Consider the following 21958-nt stretch of genomic DNA (forward strand, 5'->3'; position numbering starts at 1 on the left):
GAGTGTTAATTTTTAGTCCATATCTGAGCTCAAAATTCTAAATTAGAATCACTGGCGTTGTCTTCATTTCATTAATTATAATTAAAACCTTCATTGACGTTTTTTAAAAACTTAATTTAGATTATGGTACATAATAGTGTCATTGCTTTGTTGACTGCTGATGACATGAAAAGATCCTAATAATTCACCAATAAATAATTAAATTACAGGGCCTCTTGAAACTGTCGCGCTATGGCAACAACCAGAAGGTAGACAACGATGAGTGCTAGTATTACGCAACCGTTGTCCCAAGTAATTCTTCTCAAAGGGGATGCGATGCGCGCAGTTCGGACAAAGGCCCTTTGACGAAATAACTCTTGCCGTTGTATTACCCGGCTTGAGGATTTAAAAGGTATATTCACAGTAACGTTCTCAAATCCACTATTTTGTCGATTTTCATTGTATGTTTATTTACCCACATTCACCTACGTATCTTTTACAGGGATAAGTTACGACTTTGACCCGTGTTCAAAGTCCGTCCGTCCGACCATCTGACACCACAAAGTCAAATTGCCAGAGAGTTACAAAACCAGACTGTGCAAATATCTGGCTTTAGTTTTATCAGAAAAAATCATGTTATCAGCAAACAACAATATTTTTTATATTTGATTGCAGATTTATTGGCATCAATGAAATGCTCTCACAATGTGCTGCATATTTACATGGATGGCCTGGTGCTTCGATGCATCGCACAGGTAACATTATATAATATATAAAAAACCGTGCGAGTCGGACTCGCCCACCAAGGGTTCCGTACAAATTCAACTTTTTTTTACAATTTCATAGTATTAAATTTTTTTCCTGTATTTGTAGTATAAAACAATATTACTTGCCAAATTTCATAGTTCTAGGTCATCGGGAGGTACCCTCTTAACACGTTCATTGCCAAGAACACGTATGTGTGTTCATTTTGTATTGTAAATAGGGCGCTCGGCATTGGAAGTGTTAATTGTGATTACTTTGAGAGTCGAAATATACGTTTTTTGCGGCACAAACGACCGTATTTTTTTATATTAACTTAGAAGTTTGATTTATTTACATCAGTTTCAAGAGACTTGAGTATATGGTTTTAATTTCAACTTGATACCTCCACGCGTTCCCGAGATAAAGGGTCTTGACAGACAGATGAACGGAAGGACAATAAACTGATCCCAAAGGGTTCCGTTTTTTTTCCTTTTGAGGTACGGAACCCTAAAAATTAGGTAGGTAGTGCAACTAGTGCAGTAAAACAAATACTTGTGCACAACACGTATGATTTGATAAGCACTACCGAAAGTCACAAAAAAATTTACACTTGGAATTTAAAAAATTAATGTAACCAAAACACACAGACAGACAGTTTTTCTGACAGTCCGCTTTCCGCACTGGCGTGAACTGGTGTACGAGCGAAAGATAATGGCGTATAAATTTAGCTGTAGAAGGAAAGAAATGGATTAATGAGATGGAGATTATGGACGATAATGGCTGTTTCAACGGGTGATAGGTACCTAAATTTATTGCCAAATATTAGTTTCGCTTGACAATTAGGGGCAATTAGAATTTTAAAAGACAATGCCTTAAATAAATGCGGAATACGGATAACAGCGGCTTTACAGAATTAAAAGTAATATTGCACAAAAAAATAACAATGAACCGGGAAAAAATAACAATTAAACGGGAACCGATTCCAATACGTTAAAAAAATATTCAAACTCCGTAGACGATGACAATTTGTTCGGCCAACCGAAGCTGTACCGTGACCTATCGAACCGCGCTATATGCGGGCTCGTGTCCTCCGTGGGTCTGCTAGTTCCTATACGACACGACTAAATAAACAAGCAAACTAGACATGACTGACAAGCAAGTAGTTTCCAAAACAAAACGACAGATGTAGCGTCACGCTACAGTAGGTACTAATATAAACTAATGTCGGGTAATGTAATGTAATATACGCGATATAATCCGTTTTCATAGTTTTATTTCATGAGTAACTATCGCGGTAACCGAAGACAATATTAATGTGGTTTAGTGTTGTTTGCCAATATCTCAATCGATATTTTGCTGAGACGTCAGTCTTCCGTGACCACATCTAGTGCAATCTAGCTGAAACGTCGGAAAAAAAGTAAAATAATGAAATTTAATCGCGTTAGACCCGTTAAAAGTGTGGACTGAGCGAAGATGTAGTGACAAAAATTGAGAAAGGTATGTTGAGATGGTTTGGACACTTGGAAAGAATGAGTGAAAGAAGGCTAACAAAGAGTGTATAAGGGAGAGGTAGAAACGGGAGTTGGAAGGGGCAGACCTCGGCGGACTTTCTATGATCAGATCGGGGAAATCCTGAAGAAAGGCCAGGTCAAGAGCACCCTAAACCGGCGAGCGTGTATGAGGAATGTTATGAAAGTGAAGGAAGCGAAAGAGGTATGTCAGGATCGTAGCAAGTGGAAATCCGTGGTCTCTGCCTACCCCTCCGGGAAATAGGCGTGATTATATGTATATACATACATTTTTATTATATGTATGTATATAGACCCGTTAATGACATTAATTATGTGTACAAAACGCGAGGGTTTAAATTGTAAGGTATACGTACTTCTTCTTAATAACGATATTCAATATTTGTGACATGTTCAGCCATTTTAAAGGCACAGGTATAAGTCCGAAATCATATCATGCAGTTCTTTAACACCTCGGCCACGGAACGCACACTTCAAGCGTCACGAATGTGCACGCTCGCCGACTGCCATACATTTGAGGCGTCAGCGTCAAGCGTACACGCTCCTGACACTGCGCGTGCGTTTCGAGGCCATAGGGTAAGTGCCGTACTTACATTGCATCGAATAGGCTACCAAGACGTAAAAATCGTAAGAAAAAAACCTTGTTCAGGGTCGTGGTTTTCATCATGGCGTGCCTCATCAGCTCGTCCGTTTGCTGCTTGCTACTCACAGCTTCACTGGCAGGCGTTGCCATGGGTTATAATTACTCATTAGCTGAGTACATCGACCTCAAAGGTAAGAGAGTAAATAGCTTGTATAAAACGTTACTAAGACATATTATCTGAGAAATTACACGACCTCATTTTGTTTTTTGAGGTAAACTTACTAACTTTCTAACAATTTATACAGCAGATCAGTTAGATAGTACCAGAAAGGTACATGTAAGTAGGTGCGCGCAAGCACATCTACTAAAATATCGCAAAAATGTACGGTAACTAAAAGCAATCTATGAAAATGCTCAATATATAATTCTCCGGCAATTGTACGTTGCATCATTGCATGTCAGAATATAGACCCTGTTGATTTGCGGCATGCGTTTGATTAGTTAGCGAAATAGAAATGATTGGAGCAGAACGATTGATATTGGAATGATCCGTACCTATGCTGAATTTTAATCGTTGAATTACAAACACTGTCATGACCTTCGTAAAACTTTGTCAACTCTAGTTAGTGGCTGAGCAAACTATGAACTTAGATAAAGAGGAATATTTATTAACTTAATTACGTTTTTTCAGAGACCAACATATCCGTGTATATCAAGCGAGGTGTTTACGATGACGAGATAGCTGATGACTTCGACTGGCGACGAGCGGGCGGCGGAGAACCGAGCATTTCTCTCAAGGACAGCTCAGGCCGTACGTTGATATTTTAATAACATCATTAAGTATTTTTACTACAGGTATTCATGACTCCATAAAAGTTGATAATTACGAAACGATCATACACATAATATTTCTAAAAGTTGATTACTGATGCTGCATCAAAATAAATACTTTAGAAACTGTTTCTGGTTTAAATTAATTTTTGGTTAATTTACAAGTATTGGCAGTAATTAAATGTCTATTAAAACATTGTCCGATCACAACAAAAAAAATTGTCAACTCAATATAAAAGTAACTTATACGTTGCACTTTGCACCTTGAGGATCTTACATTTTGCTAATATTACTTATTTATAAATCTCGGGATAAACACAATGACTAAGCAATGACAACAAAAGAACGGAACTTTCGTCTTATGAAACACTCAAGTTATATTAATATATCTATATTCAATGTGCATTTATTGCTTCTACATAAATTTTTTTTAAATCTTGATAGAGAGAATATCACCCGGAGTTCAAGAAGGCGAGCAGCCTCTAGCGGCCGGTCGTCGCCGATCGGGCAACTCCATATTTGAGTCGGACGATCAACACAAATACGAAGGCAGCCTCATGCGACTCACGTCTATGGCGGCCGGAGAGACTGTACGAAGATTTGAACCTCCAGCGCCACCTTACACCACTAGTCGAACGACGACTCCGAATGTAGTCGATGCTTTGCTGCAAGTAAGTAGCATTAAAGAGATGAGTACATACCTAAATATTTCGGCAGGTGCAACTAAAGACTGCAGGTACACGATTAAACCCGGCCACGCATGATGTGGTAAATCTTTTAAATGAATGTACATTTTCAAGCAGCATTTTTCCCTTAATAATTTGTGGTTATCAAACTACATGATAAAATTAGAAACATAATTTATAAAGTTAGGTGGTCTGTGACTTTGAGCGTTATGTATACCACAGTACCTATATTTTTTGTCCACGGTCTTCTGACAGTCTTTACCAAAATTTCCAGTTAAAAATATTTTACTTAGTCCTCTGGCGCAGCGACCCACTGATTACGGTCCTGTGCAGTTTCTCGCCAGTCTGCCTGGAGCCTTCAGCCTGGAGCTCGCGCAGATCAGCGTCCACCACATCCGCCCATCAATACCTAGGTCGACCGACCGGGCGGCGTGCTGTCGTTTTTCGCTCAAACGCTCTTTTCACCGCCCGATCGCCTCCCATTTGCTCAAGGTGGCCGAGCCACCGAAGCCTTTGTCACACTAATGATGTTTGGTTCAGCAACTAGTTGTTCAACTTCGGCGTTTTTGCGGATTCTCCAGCTGCCATCGACTCTCTGCTCTGGGCCAAGGATTTTGCGGAAAATCTTCCTCTCAACCACCAACAGCTTACTTTCTACCTTCAAAGTTAGTGTCCAAGCTTCACATCCGTATGTTAAAATAGGTCGTATTACGGTCTTGTAAATTCGGATCTTAGTTTTTCTGCTGAGAAGCCTAGACACCAAGACTTTGTGCAGAGCTGAAAATATTTTATTATTCTTAATTTTAAAAACCAAATGATACCTTATTACATACTCTTTTCACAATACCTAACATTTTTCTGATTGTGTTTAGATTGAGATAGTTCTGAGGTGTTTTAACTTTGGTGAATTTGACTTTTTGACAAAAAAATGCCTCCCATATAAATACAACTTCCAGTGTTTGGCTTTCCTGACTACCTCAAGTAGAAAAGAGTTACAAGAAGTATGTTTTTGGTAGGATGACATTATAATGAGCATAAAACAGCTTATGAAAATTTTAATACGAATTGTGGCAGTGTAGTACGAAGCGAGTGAAGATTATCAAAAAACGCTGGACAACAAAAAAGGTATGATGGAATATATTCGGCGAAAACTCACAGAAGCCCATACATTGTAATATTATTGTATTTTTATTATAAATTACATTAATTTCGTTTTTCGGATTAATCGGGTTTCATCGTGTGCAGTCTTTAATACGTGTTTAATATTCAAAATTGGTATCAGTGGATTAAAATGCTTTCAAGAGGGCTTTAATAGAACAAAACAAGATAAAGTGATTAATATTGGTTAGCATAGTTGATTTTGGCTTTCACAAATAAACATTTTAGCCCTCGGTTGATTGACCGTTGAATACTTGCAACGACATACGTTCTTTCAATGGTCACCTTTAGTTATTTGTGTTTCTCATCTTCAAGACACGTTTTTTTTCTTACTAGGTTGCCGACAGCATGCCAGGCGGTTCTGTAGAACGATTGAGAGCTATTCAAGCAGCAGCAAGGCACCATGAATCTCGCAAAATTGAATTGGTAAGACGAGGCTACACAGATGAATGAATAAGTAGATATTTTCAAGAGAAATTAGTAATTTGTCATGTTCTGTTATCCATGTAGTGAATCTATGTATTTTTATCCACTCTACTCTACGCACATGCTTTTTTTACTAAAACTCATTTTTATTTAAAGGCTACCGCTAAGATTCCCGAGGATCCGTTAGATCGAGTAAAGGCCATAGAAGCTAATGCTCAAATACACAATGCCAGGAGAAACGACCCGGTATGTTTTAAGAACAAAGCGAAGACCACTTATTTAGAACTCAGCCCACATATGCATTTTAATATTTTCTGGTATTTCAAAATATGCTCGAGTTGTGACAGCAACTACCTTTCAAATCCTGGTCAAAGTATAAATACATATTTAACTACCTTCAGACTTTGGTTTTTAGATTAGTGAATATTAGAGCCTGATCACACAGCTTAGAGCCTAGCCAAATAGCAATCGTTTATATGTATAAGTAGAAAACGCCAATTTAAACTAAAATAATGAATGGAAATGGCGAGAAAGCTTTTTGCATTACATTATTCTTTTGGATTGCCATTTTCGATAAATGATTGTCTACTTGGCTACGGTCACAGGATGTACATATTATATATCTTGGTTGCATTAAAAATACATTTTGACCCTAATGAAAATATTAACCCTATTTTAGTTCATTTTAATATTTTAGACCACAACGACGGATAAGTACGCCAAATATTTCGGGCAGTTAGCGAAGCATCCTGGTTTCCCAGGCTCCGGACTAAGTGCCAGGAAGTTCATGGAAAGCAACGATAAGGACGTCTTGGACACACCCCCGCCTAATCGTTTTAGAGACGCAGTGTTCCGCGGGGACCTTTCAGGCTGGCCTTCAGCGGGTACGTAGATTTCTAGAGTCTGCCTTAGATAGTTGAAGGGATGTTTGTAGAGAGTAGCGGTAAGGGCTTAATGAAGCTAACCCGCCTAATCGTTTTAAAGGGGCTGTATACCACGGGCAACTTTCAGTCTGGCCTGCAGCGGGTAGGTACGTAAATTCCCAAGCGTTAGGCCAAGGGCTCGGCTCTACTTAACAGGTTGTTTATGGAAAGTAGCGGTAAGGGCACAAATCTGCATGAATGCTTTAGACATGCTGTATTCCAGGGCCAACTTTCAGTCTGGCCTGCAGCGGATACGTAAATCCCCAAGCGTTGTTCTATTTGGCAGGAAGATTATGGAGAGTAATAACAGTAACTTATCGTCGCCGATATGATAATGGAGATAAATCCGTCTAACCGATATATAAACGCTGAAAGCCGCAGGCACGTCTCCGTTGGGCTATGTTGGTTACGTAGGTTTCCATTATGAAGAGCGATAACATCATGGTTGATGTAAATCTGCTCAACCCAGTGCTCAACCTCGCTTATGTTATATCAGGTGCGTAGGTTTTTTATACTTCGGAAATATAGGTAGGTATATCAAGGTGACAAAGCTAAAGACCCTGACTGGCTGGCCGGTTTTATCATACTTGTCAAAATGTTTAAAAAAGGCATTTTTTTTTCACTTTATTTAAGAGCTTGTTACCGAGGTGAACATGTCGCTCCATAGAAAACAACAATACAATGTTCTCACAATAAAAGGACATCATTTTGACAAATTCACTTATTTAGTGTTATCATAATAATTTCAATTTACAGATTCTTCTAAAACTTCGACAGCCGAAAATTTCTTCGATTACGAAGTTAGCCACAAGTCTTCAGCACTAACACCGCCATCAATAAGGCCATTACTCGTTCGTCCGTTAGAAAATAAAATGCAGCAGATTATGTGGGATACGCCGAAACCAAAAAGTCCGATTAAACAAACCCAAACTGATTCCAAGGAATACGGGAATGATAAGTAAGCAACAAATATTATTAGTTACTCATTTTATTATTGTGAAAGTAGGTATATTTGAATATTTGTTCCTCTAAGTATATGTATAATAATGGCAGTAAAACATTTTCATGTCAAATGTTGCTAAGACGAGGCCACATGGTGACATGGCTCGCACTATCAAAAAGTTATCAGATCTCATGTAGAGCCAAGCCTAACTTTTCTACACGCCCTAACTCTACAAGCTCCAACTTCACAAACTGTATATCTTAGTCAAAATTATGTATCAAAAATAAAACTCTTTTAAAACCTTTTTGTAAAGTTACGAGTCATCGCGTATGGATTAAATTGTTGACGGCCTGACTGACTATCCCCTAAAGTCATAAAAAACATATAAATGAAGAAAATAAGACTAAGTTTTTTTTATTTAAAAGAAAAAAACCTGTAAATGAGGTTTTTCCTTTTAAATAAAAATAAATAAATGTTGTCAATGTCCTGTGGCCCCACACTAGGCTATGCCTGTCACGTGGTAGCCAGATTCGTAATAAAGTAAATAAATAAATTTACGACGATTCTATGACAGAATATTTCTTTCTAAATAAGCTTTTTTTAAGAGATTGGAGAGCTTTTGAAGTTTAACGCGTTTAACTTTTCAGGTCTGTTAAATTGTTAGATATGCCCAAACAGGGAAACATGTACAGTGACTACGATGAGTCTCATGGATTACCTATACGAAGGAAAAGAAGCGGCAGTAAAGTTAGTTTAAAAGATTCAGATGCCATTTCCATCCTAATAACTAAAATTACGACTTATGACAATTACCTGCATACCAAAACCTTAGACGAGGAGTTAGAAATATATACGATTACCGAATGTGCCTTACTAACTGACTCAATACAAAAATCATCAGCAAAATCCACGACAGCTGAACTTGTTCATCAAAATAGTTTGAACAGTACAAACAATAACTCTAGTTATACCTCTCAAGCGATGCTTTTAGAAACAGGTCATGACAACAGCGGTGTTTTGGTTAAACAATCTAAAGTTAATATCTTGGAACATTTAACCTCATCTTTGAAAACGACAAACGTAAATTGGACGCCTAAGAAGCGAAAGAACAAGTCAGAAGGCCACGCATACAAAATCCTCGGAAATAAGCAAACGGAATCCTTTTGGTGGAGATTTTCTGACGGCGTCTCTGAGCAATGGAATAGAATAATTTCGTATCTTAATAAACGAAATTCTCCAATATTGGACCATTCTCGGAATCCGAAGACAGCAGATAACAAAGATTCAAATAGTTTCGTTAACAAGAAAAGTTGTTATTAACAAGTTGGTTGCCATATCGACTAAGAAACCAGTAGAAAGGAATTTGATATCAACAGAAACTAATACGGGAACAAATCTTGATATTTGACCCAATTATTTTACCGTGTTGTGCTGTGTGTCGTTTGTTTTGTGATGATAATAAAGGTATCGGTGTACGCGAAGTTCCAACTGACTTGTTTTATTGCGCATTTACGATTTTCTAGAAAATTAATATGGTTTCGCAACCGTTACTACGTTAATAAAATAATTTATTACTTATGCAAGCAGACTAATTTTAGTATTTTACTGCTGATCGAACGTGTTGCAAGTAAATTCATCCAAATTAATTAGGTTACTGTATTTCAGTCTAAGGTAAGACTTTGCCATAAGGTAAATTTGGATAAGATTGACTGCGGGGTAAATGTGGCTGGCTGGCCTTTACATTGGAGCCAGTTTACACGTTGACCAGTGTTTATTGTGAGTTACATTTGATACTTGCGTTGCATGAACTCGTACTAAACACTATACTCGCAACTGGAATTCAAGACCAAAAAACTACGACCGTCAAAACTGTCAATGTCACTTATGTTACTGTCAAGTAAACATTTCAGGTTTCGCCAACCTTATGCTTCTTTATATTGGTTGGCCATCATTGATAAAAAAAACTGGACAAGTGCGAGTCGGACTCGCCCACCGAGGTTTCCGTACTTTGTAGTATTTGTTGTTATAGCGGCAACATAAATACATCATCTGTGAAAATTTCAACTGTCTAGCTATCACGGTTCATGAGATACAGCCTGGTGACACCGTCTGTCTGAAATTTTTGACTAAAAACAGACTGTCTAGCCTGGATCAACATCATTGTTGGTTGATAGAAATCCATTCTGAATTGATGTAAAATAAAAATATAGTAAACTTACAACTATAGTAAATAAGCAAGTGAAAATCACAACGTTTGTAGTTGGATGTTCATTTTCAGAGATAACACAGCCATTCTGCAAACTTGCGTTGCCTGTTTGCCAATTAAGTTGATGTTTATTCGTTCGGGAAACTATTTATTTACTATTTACTTTTATGGTTTATGTATAACTACAATATATAACAATATATAACTACAATATATGTTATTACTAGTTTTTAGGGTTCCGTACCGTACCTCAAAAGGAGAAAACGGAACCCTTATAGGATCACTCGTGCGTCTGTCTGTCTGTCTGTCCGTCTGTCACAGCATGTCACAGCCTATTTTCTCCAAAACTACTGGACCAATTAAGTTGAAATTTGGTACATATATGTAAGTTTGTGACCCAAAGATGGACATGTAACGTAAACAAATTAATTTTAAACACGGGGGCCACTTTTGGGGGGTAAATGAGAAAATTAAAAAATAAATTTTGTCAAACTATATCGTGTTACATATCAAACGAAAGAGCTCATTGTGGGAATCTCAAATATATATTTTTATAATTTTAAGATAAACAGTTTAGAAGTTATTCAAGAAAATAGGCAAAAAATTACCATCCCTCCCCCTTTATCTCCGAAACTACTGGGTCAAAAATTTTGAAAAAAAATACAAAAAGTAGATCTTTACCTATAGATCACCGGAAAACCTATTAGAAATGTGCAGTCAAGCGTGAGTCGGGCTTAATTACTTAGTTTTTGATCCGACCCCTAAGGGTTTTTTAAAGACATTTCCACATAAAAAATACATTGTTTAAATTGTGTAATGTACGGAACCCTTGGAACGCGAGTCCGACTCGCACTTGGCCGGTTTTTGTTGTATAAATTTAGTTTTTAAACAGCCATTTTATACTATAGATGCACAATCATAACTGATATTGTACGGTGGGGAGACGCCACACACAACTGAGTATGGGTACAAGTCTTTGTCAGCTTCATTTAAATTTTTTTTATCTCACATCGCTAAGTATTTGTTTTATTTTCCTCTCTGCAAATATGGAGACCCATTTGTCTCCGATATCATACATATTAATTTTTCTCACGTAAAGTTGAACAGTGAACTATTAATATTACAACGGACACATTTGTACACTTCCCGTTGAGTATTACCCAAATTTGATGAAAAAGAGGGTAGGTTAATGATTGATTTACTATTCCGTGACATAAACGATTACCGTCATACCCAGACAATTAGAACGAGTTCAACAAATAACTGGTAGACACAGAAAGTAGACTGTGTGAAACTAATAAAACGGCTGAACTCCAGTAATGGCCGCCAGATTCTGAGGACATACATCTTTAACTTGCCGGCTGCAGACAGTGCAGCCACCCGAGAAACATTACTTCTCGATCGCGAAGTTAGGTGCCTACCTCAATTAACTTGGTGTCGTGGCAGAAAGGAATTGTAAAATTAAATGTATCGTTTGTGTTAAGTAGTCAAATAAATCCTTATTAATTCTTTCACTAATTTAGGTACCTACCTATGTCTGATTAAAAAAAATTCTTGAGACTACACTGCAAAACGCCCGCTGATACCTATACCATATACTCCTTGTTAATCGTATAACTAAATTCAACACGTTTGTGCAGCGCAGCGTACAGCTCTCATTTTCCCTGAATCAAGGCGGGTCTTATTTCGGCAGGGTTAATTGTAGCTCTAAGCCCGTAGACTTGTTATCACAATATTCGCAGGCTGCCGACTTTGCTGAATAGCCTGGTTGAGCTGACACAGCCAATCTGAGTTTGTTTTGTTTGCTTGTTAGCTGGGTTAAAACTTCAAATATCAAGTGTAACTTGATAAAAAAATATTTCGTTTGTATTTTAAAACCGTTGACCAATGTGAGTAATAAACTGAATGACTGAGGCTATTTTTTGAGCGACCTTTGAAGTGGAAGGATGCCGAAAAACAATCAACTAAGATAATCAAAGTTTTAGTTAATAGTTCCAACGACTCAAAAATGAATAATTATTTTATCTGAAGGGTTTCTAATTTTATAGTTTAATAATTTACTGAAGTGTCATGTAGATATATAAGACAATAGATATACTCGTAGGTATTTCAATTTTTACATTTGTGTCACTTAACTTCAAACTTAGGTAAATCTATTCGACCCTCTCAGCAAATATCTACCCATTCTACCCTATTACCTTTTCTTAATACCAAAATCGCATAATCTGACAGATGGATTTACCCGAGTTTGAAGTAAAGCGACTCATTTACCTAAATACCTTAAATATGGAGTTAAGATACCGTTTTGATATTGATTCATATCTATTCGTTTCCTTTTCGGTGACACGTAAAATTGAAATGCATATACATATTTTTGTTTTTAAGCCATAATTAAAAGCACAATGCTGGTGATCTCAAAATATACCTGAAACTGCAATATTTGTATATTTAAATCGAGCGCACGATCTTAATTGATACGTCTATTATCTACTTATCTAAGATAATATATCCTAATTGAAATTGAAATTACATATTTGCTTTAAACGTGGTAAGTATAAAAGATGTTAAAATGTTGCACATTATACCAGCACCTACTAGTATCGTTAAAATATGTACTCATTAACGTTTTTTTAAAGTTCTTAATCAACAAATAGAATAGGTTATATTCAAATATGTATACTTGTTGTCAAAAACGTTTTATATCATGTTTTTTATGTTTAATATCATTCTTTTATTTTAACTGATTGTTTTTCTTCACCTGGAATTAACTTCGTACAAGCTGCTTGGCATCGCGAAACTTGTTTAATTAAAGCAAATAGGTCTTTACGAAGTTTAATTAGTCTGACGAATATTTGAAGGCAGCGTCTTTAAGACAATCTGTAAAATCTGAGGCACGGAAACGACGAACGATTCAAAATATTATCAAGATTCACTCTGAATAAGATTAGAGCAGTTATACTTGTCTATTTATTATATAAATTTAAGTACTTACGTTACCAATTAGAATTTCTAAAGAAAAGCACTCGCTGGCATACAAAAAAATTTTCATTTATCACCGACGGTGCCACATAATAGATAACCTACTAACCTACTAACTCCAACATTTTTTCTATCTAACTTAAAATGTTTTTTTCCCCTCACTAGCTCGGAAAGTTGTCTTTTATCCTTCAAAACAAGCGGGGAAAAACGCGTTTTATCCACTAGTGGGGAAAGTAATTTGACCTTGGAAGGAGCGTGTTTAAGTAGCTTGACAGATAACAAAACGTAAAAACGCTTATGATAATGGTTCGTTAGATACTAATTATCATTAAATAAATAGTTTGAGAATCTAATAAAAAAATACCAAATTTAGCTTTATTTAATGATTTTAAGTCATAAACCTTAAAATTTAATAAGAAACGTTTGTTTTTTTATAATGATGTTAAATATAATTCTGAAAGCACAAGTTGAGTCGATGAGATTTCAAAACGCATCGTTGACATTTTATACGTCAGAAATGTCAACATTGTCAACAAGTTTTTTACTTAAAAACTTTTCTCACCGACTCGCGTAAAAATACACAACTTCCAGTTTTCTGTTATAATATCGTAAAACAATGAGTGATTCCAGTGATGAAGATGATCTGTGACGCCTGTGGATGTTGCACTTTCCTCGCTATAGTGAGGGGAAAAGTTTTGTGTTACACACGGGTGCAAATGTATTTTACTTCTCGTGTGTTGAAACACTTGCGGGTAAAATACAACTTTGCACCCTTGTATAACAAATAACTATTGTCGATCGGAGAGTCCCTGCTTATAGCACGACACGCTTTCTTTTTCGCTCGCTAAACTATCCCTTATTTACTGCTGTGAAAAATCGCGAGCCCAGCTCGTCCAAACTCTTGAATAATATATTTATCTACCACCGTACAGTAAGTGGTAAGGCAGCTGCGCTATTTGAGTACTGAGCATATAAATAGGTATCTTGTCCTAAGCGTCGATGAAAGCCTTAGCTCACAGCCTCAAGTGGACCCTCACGAAGATGATCACGCGCACGCTATCTTGGCCATCTACAAGAGTAGTATTACCTATCTCTTTCCTACCTGCACAAATCTAAAGCGATCTCGCGTCAAGTGTCGACACTAGAACAAACACAAAAATACTGGAATTTAAACCTTATTTAACGGCTCATAAGACCCACTCTTATCGCAAACTCTTTCATGAAACATTGGTGTCGATTAACTGACTGAGATTCAGGAATTTAAACCTTACATGTTTGATACAAGGGTTAGATTTTAATGAATTTCGGCACTCACTCTAGCGGTAAAATGCAATGTCGCGCGGGTCGCGCCTCGACGCTCTGACCGGGCTCTGATTAGGCACGTTTATAGCGATTTTCCTCGAATGTTCTAATATTTCCAAGAGAATAGGAAAATATAAATTTTACGTCTTCGTTCCAGAATACCGGGATTGTTGATCGCGGTATTTAAAGATGTTTAAAACTTGACGCACGTTCCTTGTGTACATACGTACGGTGAGCATCAAATAGATAGTGACGGCCAAAGTGGCCAAATGTATCGGGACACATCCTTATTTCTATGGTAAGTTGGTGACAAAGGTGTTACGATATTTAAGGCCACTTTGACCATGAATATGTATTTGATGCTGACTGTACTAGGTGCTTACAAATTATCTAAACTAAGCATTGTCTTGTTACATATTACACGTGTCGGTATGGTGCTCCTCCACTGCACTGGAAGTTATTTAATGTTATAACATTGTGTGACAGGTGTGTGGAAGTACATTACATTATACCATAGAGTAACTTATACTAGAGCGTTACTGTCATAGTAAATTTTGTAACCCCAGTAAATTCACTGCCATCTGTCGACACACTTTAAAACTAAAAATGAAGATTTATAAAAATACGATAGAATGTATTTAAATATAGATACATGATTTTTTTATTTGCATTAATTATTTTGATGATTTTGACCCATGTTCTTTCACTGATATGCGTTAAAATTGTTAAATAACAAACGAAACCGTCAACGCCATCTATACGACTGTAGGCCAAAACTAGTAGCGCCCTCTGAACGAGAATCAAATTTTCTTGATTTTCGAGGCACGTTTTTTCCTTAGACTGTATCCATCTATTACGGAGTTATATCTATCTTTGATTATACATATTGTCGTACATCCTAGCAATTATTTACACGACTTAGTGTCGCGTTACTGGATAGATTAATAATGTGAACATGATTTACATCCGGCATGGAACTTGACATAATTAATATAATAATATGACTAGGTGGTCTAATTTAGTAGGTATAGATAATTCTTGAGAAGGTTTCTTGAAGGTATGCTTCGATCTTGAAACAACTACTTGGCTTATGTAGGAGTTTTCCTAAAAGTGGAATGAATGATGCGGAACTTCAGTATTTTTACTATTTTTAAGGTAAACAAAACATCTAGCTAGAAATTATGTATTTTATCAATAAATGAACAGTATTACAACTAATAAGGCAATAAAAATTATGGAGTAAAATTTTGCGTAATTACTGACATCTTTCTGCACTATTATGGGTTACTATTAGAGGTATGGTCATTATTGTTCAGTACCAGTACTGAAAATATCACAAAGCAACAACTTATAAGCCGCGGGATTATATTTAGCTACACGGAAAATGCGAATAAATAAAGCAAAAAGACTAAACTCTGGTCCGAGTCCGAACGAGCTTTAAGCTCTCGAAACGAAGCACACCGTCTAAAAAAATCACGACTATTACGATATATTAGTAGGGTAGAAATGTTTTATACGGAATACTATTAAACAGATATATTTAATGCGTTCAGTTGCTCTCTGCGACCTACCGGTATTACAGGTCAGTAAGGATATGATGGTCGTACTTGTCGACGTAACAGTGTGATAATGACAGCTTCTGTCTCTTTCGGTCGCGCGGTATTAAAAAATATGTTTTACTTTTTTATTATTATAAATAAGTATTATCTGCATATAACGAAAACACTAATCGACGTCTGGTCCTTTAAACTGTATTCAAATCTAATCTTACATAAATTACGTATGCTAAGTACAGAAAAAATCATCTTTATATAAAATCTCGGTTAACTCGAATTTAAAAATCAATCTGATTGGATTATGTATCATTTTAGATTTCGTATTATAATTTTATATTTATCTAACGGTAAACAAACATTAACAATTATCGTACTTAAGCTAAAATCAAAAGTAAAAATGAGCTTATAATTAAGGTGCAATATGTTACAAAAACGCCCATGAATGGCATTAAATCATTGTTGTCAATAGCCGAAATTAACTAATTATGTGAATAGAAAGATTAATCAGCAATTCACTTCAAAAAAAAAGTAAAAAAAAGTAAAAGTAGAAAAGTAAGGGCAAATCGTCTAGCGTGGTACGGGCATGTGATGCGGAGGGATGAAAGTCATGTGACGAGAAAGGTATTAAGGATGAATGTGGAGGGAGGTACGAGGAGAGGAAAACCGAGGAAAAGGTGGATGGACTGTGTGAGAGATGATATGAAACGAACGCAAGTGAATGATGAGATGACGGGTGACAGAGAGGTATGGAAAAAAAAGATTTGCTGCGCCGACCCCAAGTGAATGGGACAAGGGCAAGCGAATGATGAATCAGCAATTCACTTGATCAACCCACACTGAAAAAAAAGTAATAATAACATTTTTTTCTAATTCCCAGGACAACAAACTATTTGTAATCGCAAGAAATCGATTTTAGTTATTTTATACAGTAATTTGTGGGAATTACATTTTAATATTACCAAAGTGATGTAAAATATAGCTAGCACCTGTAATGACAGCTAAACTTTAGTGTAAATTAACAAAACGGGTTTGTCATTTCTAGCAAAGTATTTTTTTCCGTGCAGTCTCTCAGTAAAGCTCGTATTATATTATATACTCGACGACGTTATAATTATATAATTATAGTAAGTAAGAAATATTTACTTAAAAAAACGGCCAAGTGCGAGTCGGACTCGCGTTCCAAGGGTTCCGTACATTACACAATTTAAACAATGTATTTTTTATGCGAAATGTCTTTAAAAAACCCGTAGGGGTCGGATAAAAAACTAAATAATTAAGTCCGACTCACGCTTGACTGCACATTTCTAATAGGTTTTCCGGTGATCTATAGGTAAAGATCTACTTTGTGTATTTTTTTTAAATTTTTTGACCCAGTACTTTCGGAGATAAAGGGGGGAATGGTCATTTTTTGCCTATTTTCTTGAATAACTTCTAAACTGGTTATCCTAAAATTATATAAAAAATATATTGGAGATTCTCACAAAGAGCTCTTTCATTTGATATGTAACACGATATAGTTTGACAAACTTTATTTTTTAATTTTCTCATTTACACCCCAAAAGTGGCCCCCGTATTTAAAATTAATTTGTTTCCGTTACATGTTCATCTTTGGGTCATAAACTTACATGTGTATACCAAATTTCAACTTAATTGGTCCAGTAGTTTCGGAGAAAATAGGCTGTGACAGACGGACAGACAGACAGACAGACGCACGAGTGATCCTATAAGGGTTCCGTTTTTCCTTTTGAGGTACGGAACCCTAAAAAAACACTTTTAACAATTTGGGTAAAATATAACTTTTGATCGTTTGCACGGATACAAAGTAAATTTTATCGTATCGTAAATGTCTACTAAAAGACATTAAAATTCCATCATATTATTAATTCCAGGGTCTGATTTCAATGAAATTAATTGAAGCTAAATTACAACGGTGGCACTTATTGGCATGAAAGTGGGATTTCATTACGTAATTTGATTATGAGCGTGGCATACGGTCTGAATTCCCGTCAAGCCAACATCGCAAGTACTAGGTATCGTTCCGCTGTTAAGTGACATATCGTTTTTTTTGCAAATACAAAGGAGACGAGGGAGAAATTAGTCGGATCTATTTTTATTTGTTTTCATTTTGCAAATACACAATAAGTACTAACTTTCATTCTTCATCACCTGAATGTTCCTGAAACAGGTACCTATTACCTATCGTCGTTGACAGTCTGTATAGTCTGTCTGTATCATGCCTGTATAGACACGCTGACAGTGTGGTGTGACACTGTCACATTAAAACCATGAAGACTATACAGGGTGGGCACAGGGATTCCGACAGACTTTAACCGTGGATTCCTGGCAGTGTTACGAAAGAAAAATGTTATATCAACATGGGTCCAAAATTGCCTAATTAATTTACTTAATTTCTGGAACAAAATAAATCAATTAACGATAGTACTAACTTGTGAACGTATCTTTAGTTTGAAAGAGTGAAAAAGACAACATGCGACACCAATATGACACTTTATAGTCTAGTTTATAGCAGGTGACAGGTAAGTTTACTATTTTTAACACTTCTGCTTTGCATGTGTGATTGTTTGTGTCTTGGTATGTATGATTACGTCACATAAGGGCGTGTTAGCCTTGAGTTTTTTTAACTTCGAAATTACTTAAATAATTGAATATCTCGTAAATTAGGCTTTCTATGGCATTGTTATATTACTTTTTTTTTATCCAAATAGGCACTAGAATTCATGGTTAAAGTGTGTCGGAATCCCTGTGCCCACCCTGTATAAAGGAGCCAAATCTCTATGTATGAAAAGTGTCCATCAAAAAACAGTAATTAGGCGGTGCCACCATACACCGAAATAATACCAAAAACAACCTACATAATTTGGTCGAGTTATTTGTTGCCTTATATGGTTCATGTTATACTCATGTCCCAGAGCCTAACTAGCGCCACCGGAGAGATTAGGAACTATTATTTAAAGCTGAAAGCGGTCACTTTTGTAACAATTCTGCCATCGGAGATTGACATCCTTCCATAATTAAAACATTAAACTTCATTAAGTAGTTTCATTACCATGTAGTAAAGAACAATATTCTCAATTAACGCATATCGCGTATAATTTTTGTTCAAATTGCGATTTTCATCCTGTATAAATGCACTGACCGTATGACACTAAGTAACTACATTAAACTTCATTACCGTTCTCTAATGGACGTTATTGTCAAACAACGCGTGCCATACCATACTCGTACCAGCTAATATTGCTTTAAATGTAGTTTCAAGTTTCGACATGTCGACGTTAATAGGAATTTAATATGTGTATACTCTGCTACAAAATGCTAGTAGCTTAGTTGGAAATAACAACCTTTGTTTATAAGGTGCAGTGTGGGGTAACTTCGAAAGTGGGGTAAACGAGAAGCATTTCATACTTTAGCAACACTTACGCTACTGCAACGCTTATCATGTTATCTTACTTACTGTTGCTACAATAAAAAGTAACGTATTGAACTTTTTACATTGACAAGGTTCTAAACAAAATAAAATAAGAATATAAACCTTATACATATAAACCTTTTTGCAATAGAAGAGCAGAATACGTCACAATGACAAACATACTAAATAATGCTACGGGCTACGGCGTAGCACTCGTAATGCGCCTACGCACTGCCGTCAAAATGGTAAAAAACGCCGCGGCGCGATTCGGGAAATGAATTAGAGATTCACTAGATATGAAATAGTATAGATATGTGACGTCCAACGGGTAAAGTTATCTTAAGGCGGTTGGCGCTTACGCTAATATTAACGTCGCTCCAATATTATTGCGGCGCTATGCGACGTGAGCGCCAGCCGCCATAAGGTACCTTTTTCCGTGTAACGTCACATATCTTCACTATTTCATATGTAGTGAATCTCTAATTCGTTTCCCGAATGGCGCCGATAATACGCAAACGAACGACTGTGCACTGTGCATTAATATAATAAGTTACTAAAGAAAACGAACTAGATTTTGTAAGATTTTGCCCTCTCATTTATGGTTTAATGTTTTTTTATTAACAAGCAGACACAACATACAAATCAACGGACATAGAATGTAATAAAACTATAGTAGCAGGTTAATTTTGTCATTTTTAGGGTTCCGTACCTCAAAAGGAAAAAACGGAAATCTTATAAATGAGAAAATTAAAAAATAATGTTTTTCAAATTATATTGTGTTACAATATCAAATGAAAGAGTTCCTTTTGAGAATTTCAAATATATATTTTTAATAATTTTAGGATAAACAGTTTAGAAGTTATTCAAGAAAATAGGCAAAAAATTACCATGCCTCGCACTTTATCTCCGAAACTACTGGGTCTACAATTTTGAAAAAAATACACAAAATAGTTGTTTACCTATAGATGTCAGGCAAACCTATTAGAAATATGCAGTCAAGCGTGAGTCGGGCTTAATTACTTAGTTATTGATCCGACCCCTACGGGTTTTTTAGACATTTCACTCACATTTTACATAAAATAATATATACATTGTTAAATAAAAATTGTGTAATGGACGGAACCCTTGGAACGCGAGTCCGACTCGCATTTGGCCGGATCCCTAAAAACCCGACTAAACAATTTATCTTCCGTCCAGGCAAGGAAACTTGATTTTTTTATTATTCGGTAGATACCTAAAGCAAATTTACACTGAGCATACATATGACGTTTTCAATCAAAAGGTAGCACATTGCATACGGGATATTTTTTGAACCCGTAGACAAATTTTGCGAGGTGAATATATGGATCACTGAATAACTTTTACTACTTATGGAACCAACCCAAAACTTCCATGGAAAACAACGATATCCGAGCGGTCAAGATGTATGAAACAGCAATTTTTTTTATTTTTTTTATTTAAGAAACAAACAGTCGTTTACAAACAAGTTTACAAATATTTCTTAAATTAAGACCTGGAGTTTCATTATTGTATATAAATTGCAGTCTATAAAACAACAAAAACATAATGTAGGTAGGTACTAGGTAGTAATAGTTTAAAGGTATAGGTAAAACTGACTTATTTCGCAATTTCGGTATCGATCCCAACTTAAAAGTTCCTTATATGACCTATTGTTCTCATTATAAAATGAACTTAAATAGTTCCACTTTTCTCTGCTAACGAATTATTACCTAACATCGACCGAGCATGACGTTTATTTGACAAACACTATGCTTAAAATAGTACATTTGCGGTTTCACTTGGAAATTAAGTGAAGGTGGAGCTACATAAGCACTACCAAAGATAGATATAACTCCGTAATAGATAGATACAGTCTAAGGAAAAAACGTGCCTCGAAAATCACGAAAATTTAATTCTCGTTCAAAGGGCGCTACTAGCTTTGGCCTACTGTCGTATAAATGGCGTTGACGGTTTCGTTTGTTATTTAACAATTTTAACGCATATCAGTGAAAGAACATGGGTCAAAATCATAAAAATAATTAATGCTAATAAAAAATAAAAATTATCCATATTTAAATACATTTTATCGTATTTTTATAAATCTTCACTTTTAGTTTTAAAGTGTGTCGACAGATGGCAGTGAATTTACTGGGGTTACAAAATTTACTATGACAGTACCGCTCTAGTATAAGTTACTCTATGGCACTACGAAGTGGTAATAATTTATTTTCACCTCAGCAGCTCGAACAAGCCTACTTTCGTCACTCCCTGGAGTGAAGAAAGTGCGACTTTCCTCACTCCAGGGAGTGAAACAAAGTAGCTTTTTAATTTAGTTAAGGCCATGAACTGCCACTTCATACTTTGATAACATTTTTTTGTTTTATTGTTTTTTAATTTTTTTTCTGAACTAAAACATAATGTAGGTTTTTTACTGTAATTCGAAATACATTTTAACCTTTAATATGTTCTCACTACTGAGGTGAAAAATTACGTGTGCAACACGAGAGCAAAGTTATTTTACATCTCGTGTTTTTGAGTCCTTTGCTACGCTCAAGATTCTAACTAAGAATCTCTAGCTTCGCTCGTGATTCAATTATAGAATCTTTCGCTTTCTCAAAATAAACACTCGCAAGAAAAAACAACTTTCCTCTCTTGTTGCACAAATAACTATTACCTATATCTTTAC

The 21958-nt window shown here is 35.9% G+C and overlaps 3 protein-coding genes across 3 annotated transcripts in view; 1 reads left to right on the plus strand and 2 right to left on the minus strand.

Annotated features, from left to right (window-relative positions):
* The window catches only part of LOC134746188 (inositol hexakisphosphate kinase 1), a 356169-nt gene that overhangs the window by 100554 nt on the left and 233657 nt on the right, over positions 1-21958 (minus strand). The window lies entirely within an intron of this gene.
* LOC134746189 (beta-3 adrenergic receptor-like) overlaps positions 1-21958 on the minus strand; it is a 107312-nt gene that overhangs the window by 13367 nt on the left and 71987 nt on the right. The gene's annotated exons all lie outside the window — the stretch shown is intronic.
* Positions 185-7821, plus strand: LOC134745819 (uncharacterized). The gene is made up of 9 exons (XM_063679908.1): positions 185-391; positions 655-734; positions 2902-3026; positions 3527-3646; positions 4111-4337; positions 5847-5936; positions 6093-6182; positions 6634-6820; positions 7616-7821. Exons 2-9 carry the CDS (start codon positions 685-687, stop codon positions 7819-7821), a joined length of 1095 nt encoding a protein of 364 aa, XP_063535978.1. The 5' UTR covers positions 185-391; positions 655-684.

The sequence above is a fragment of the Cydia strobilella genome, chromosome 12 (genome assembly GCF_947568885.1).
Source record: "Cydia strobilella chromosome 12, ilCydStro3.1, whole genome shotgun sequence".
NCBI classification, from domain to species: domain Eukaryota; kingdom Metazoa; phylum Arthropoda; class Insecta; order Lepidoptera; family Tortricidae; genus Cydia; species Cydia strobilella.

What these genes read in the sequence shown, in the direction of transcription:
- LOC134745819 (XM_063679908.1), top strand. Translation starts at nt 685, where the DNA reads ATGTGCTGCATATTTACATGGATGGCCTGGTGCTTCGATGCATCGCAC. An exon ending in TGCTTCGATGCATCGCACAG is followed by an intron (nt 735 to 2,901) that starts GTAACATTATAT and finishes AACCTTGTTCAG; the next exon opens with GGTCGTGGTTTTCATCATGG. An exon ending in TAGTCGATGCTTTGCTGCAA is followed by an intron (nt 4,338 to 5,846) that starts GTAAGTAGCATT and finishes TTTTCTTACTAG; the next exon opens with GTTGCCGACAGCATGCCAGG.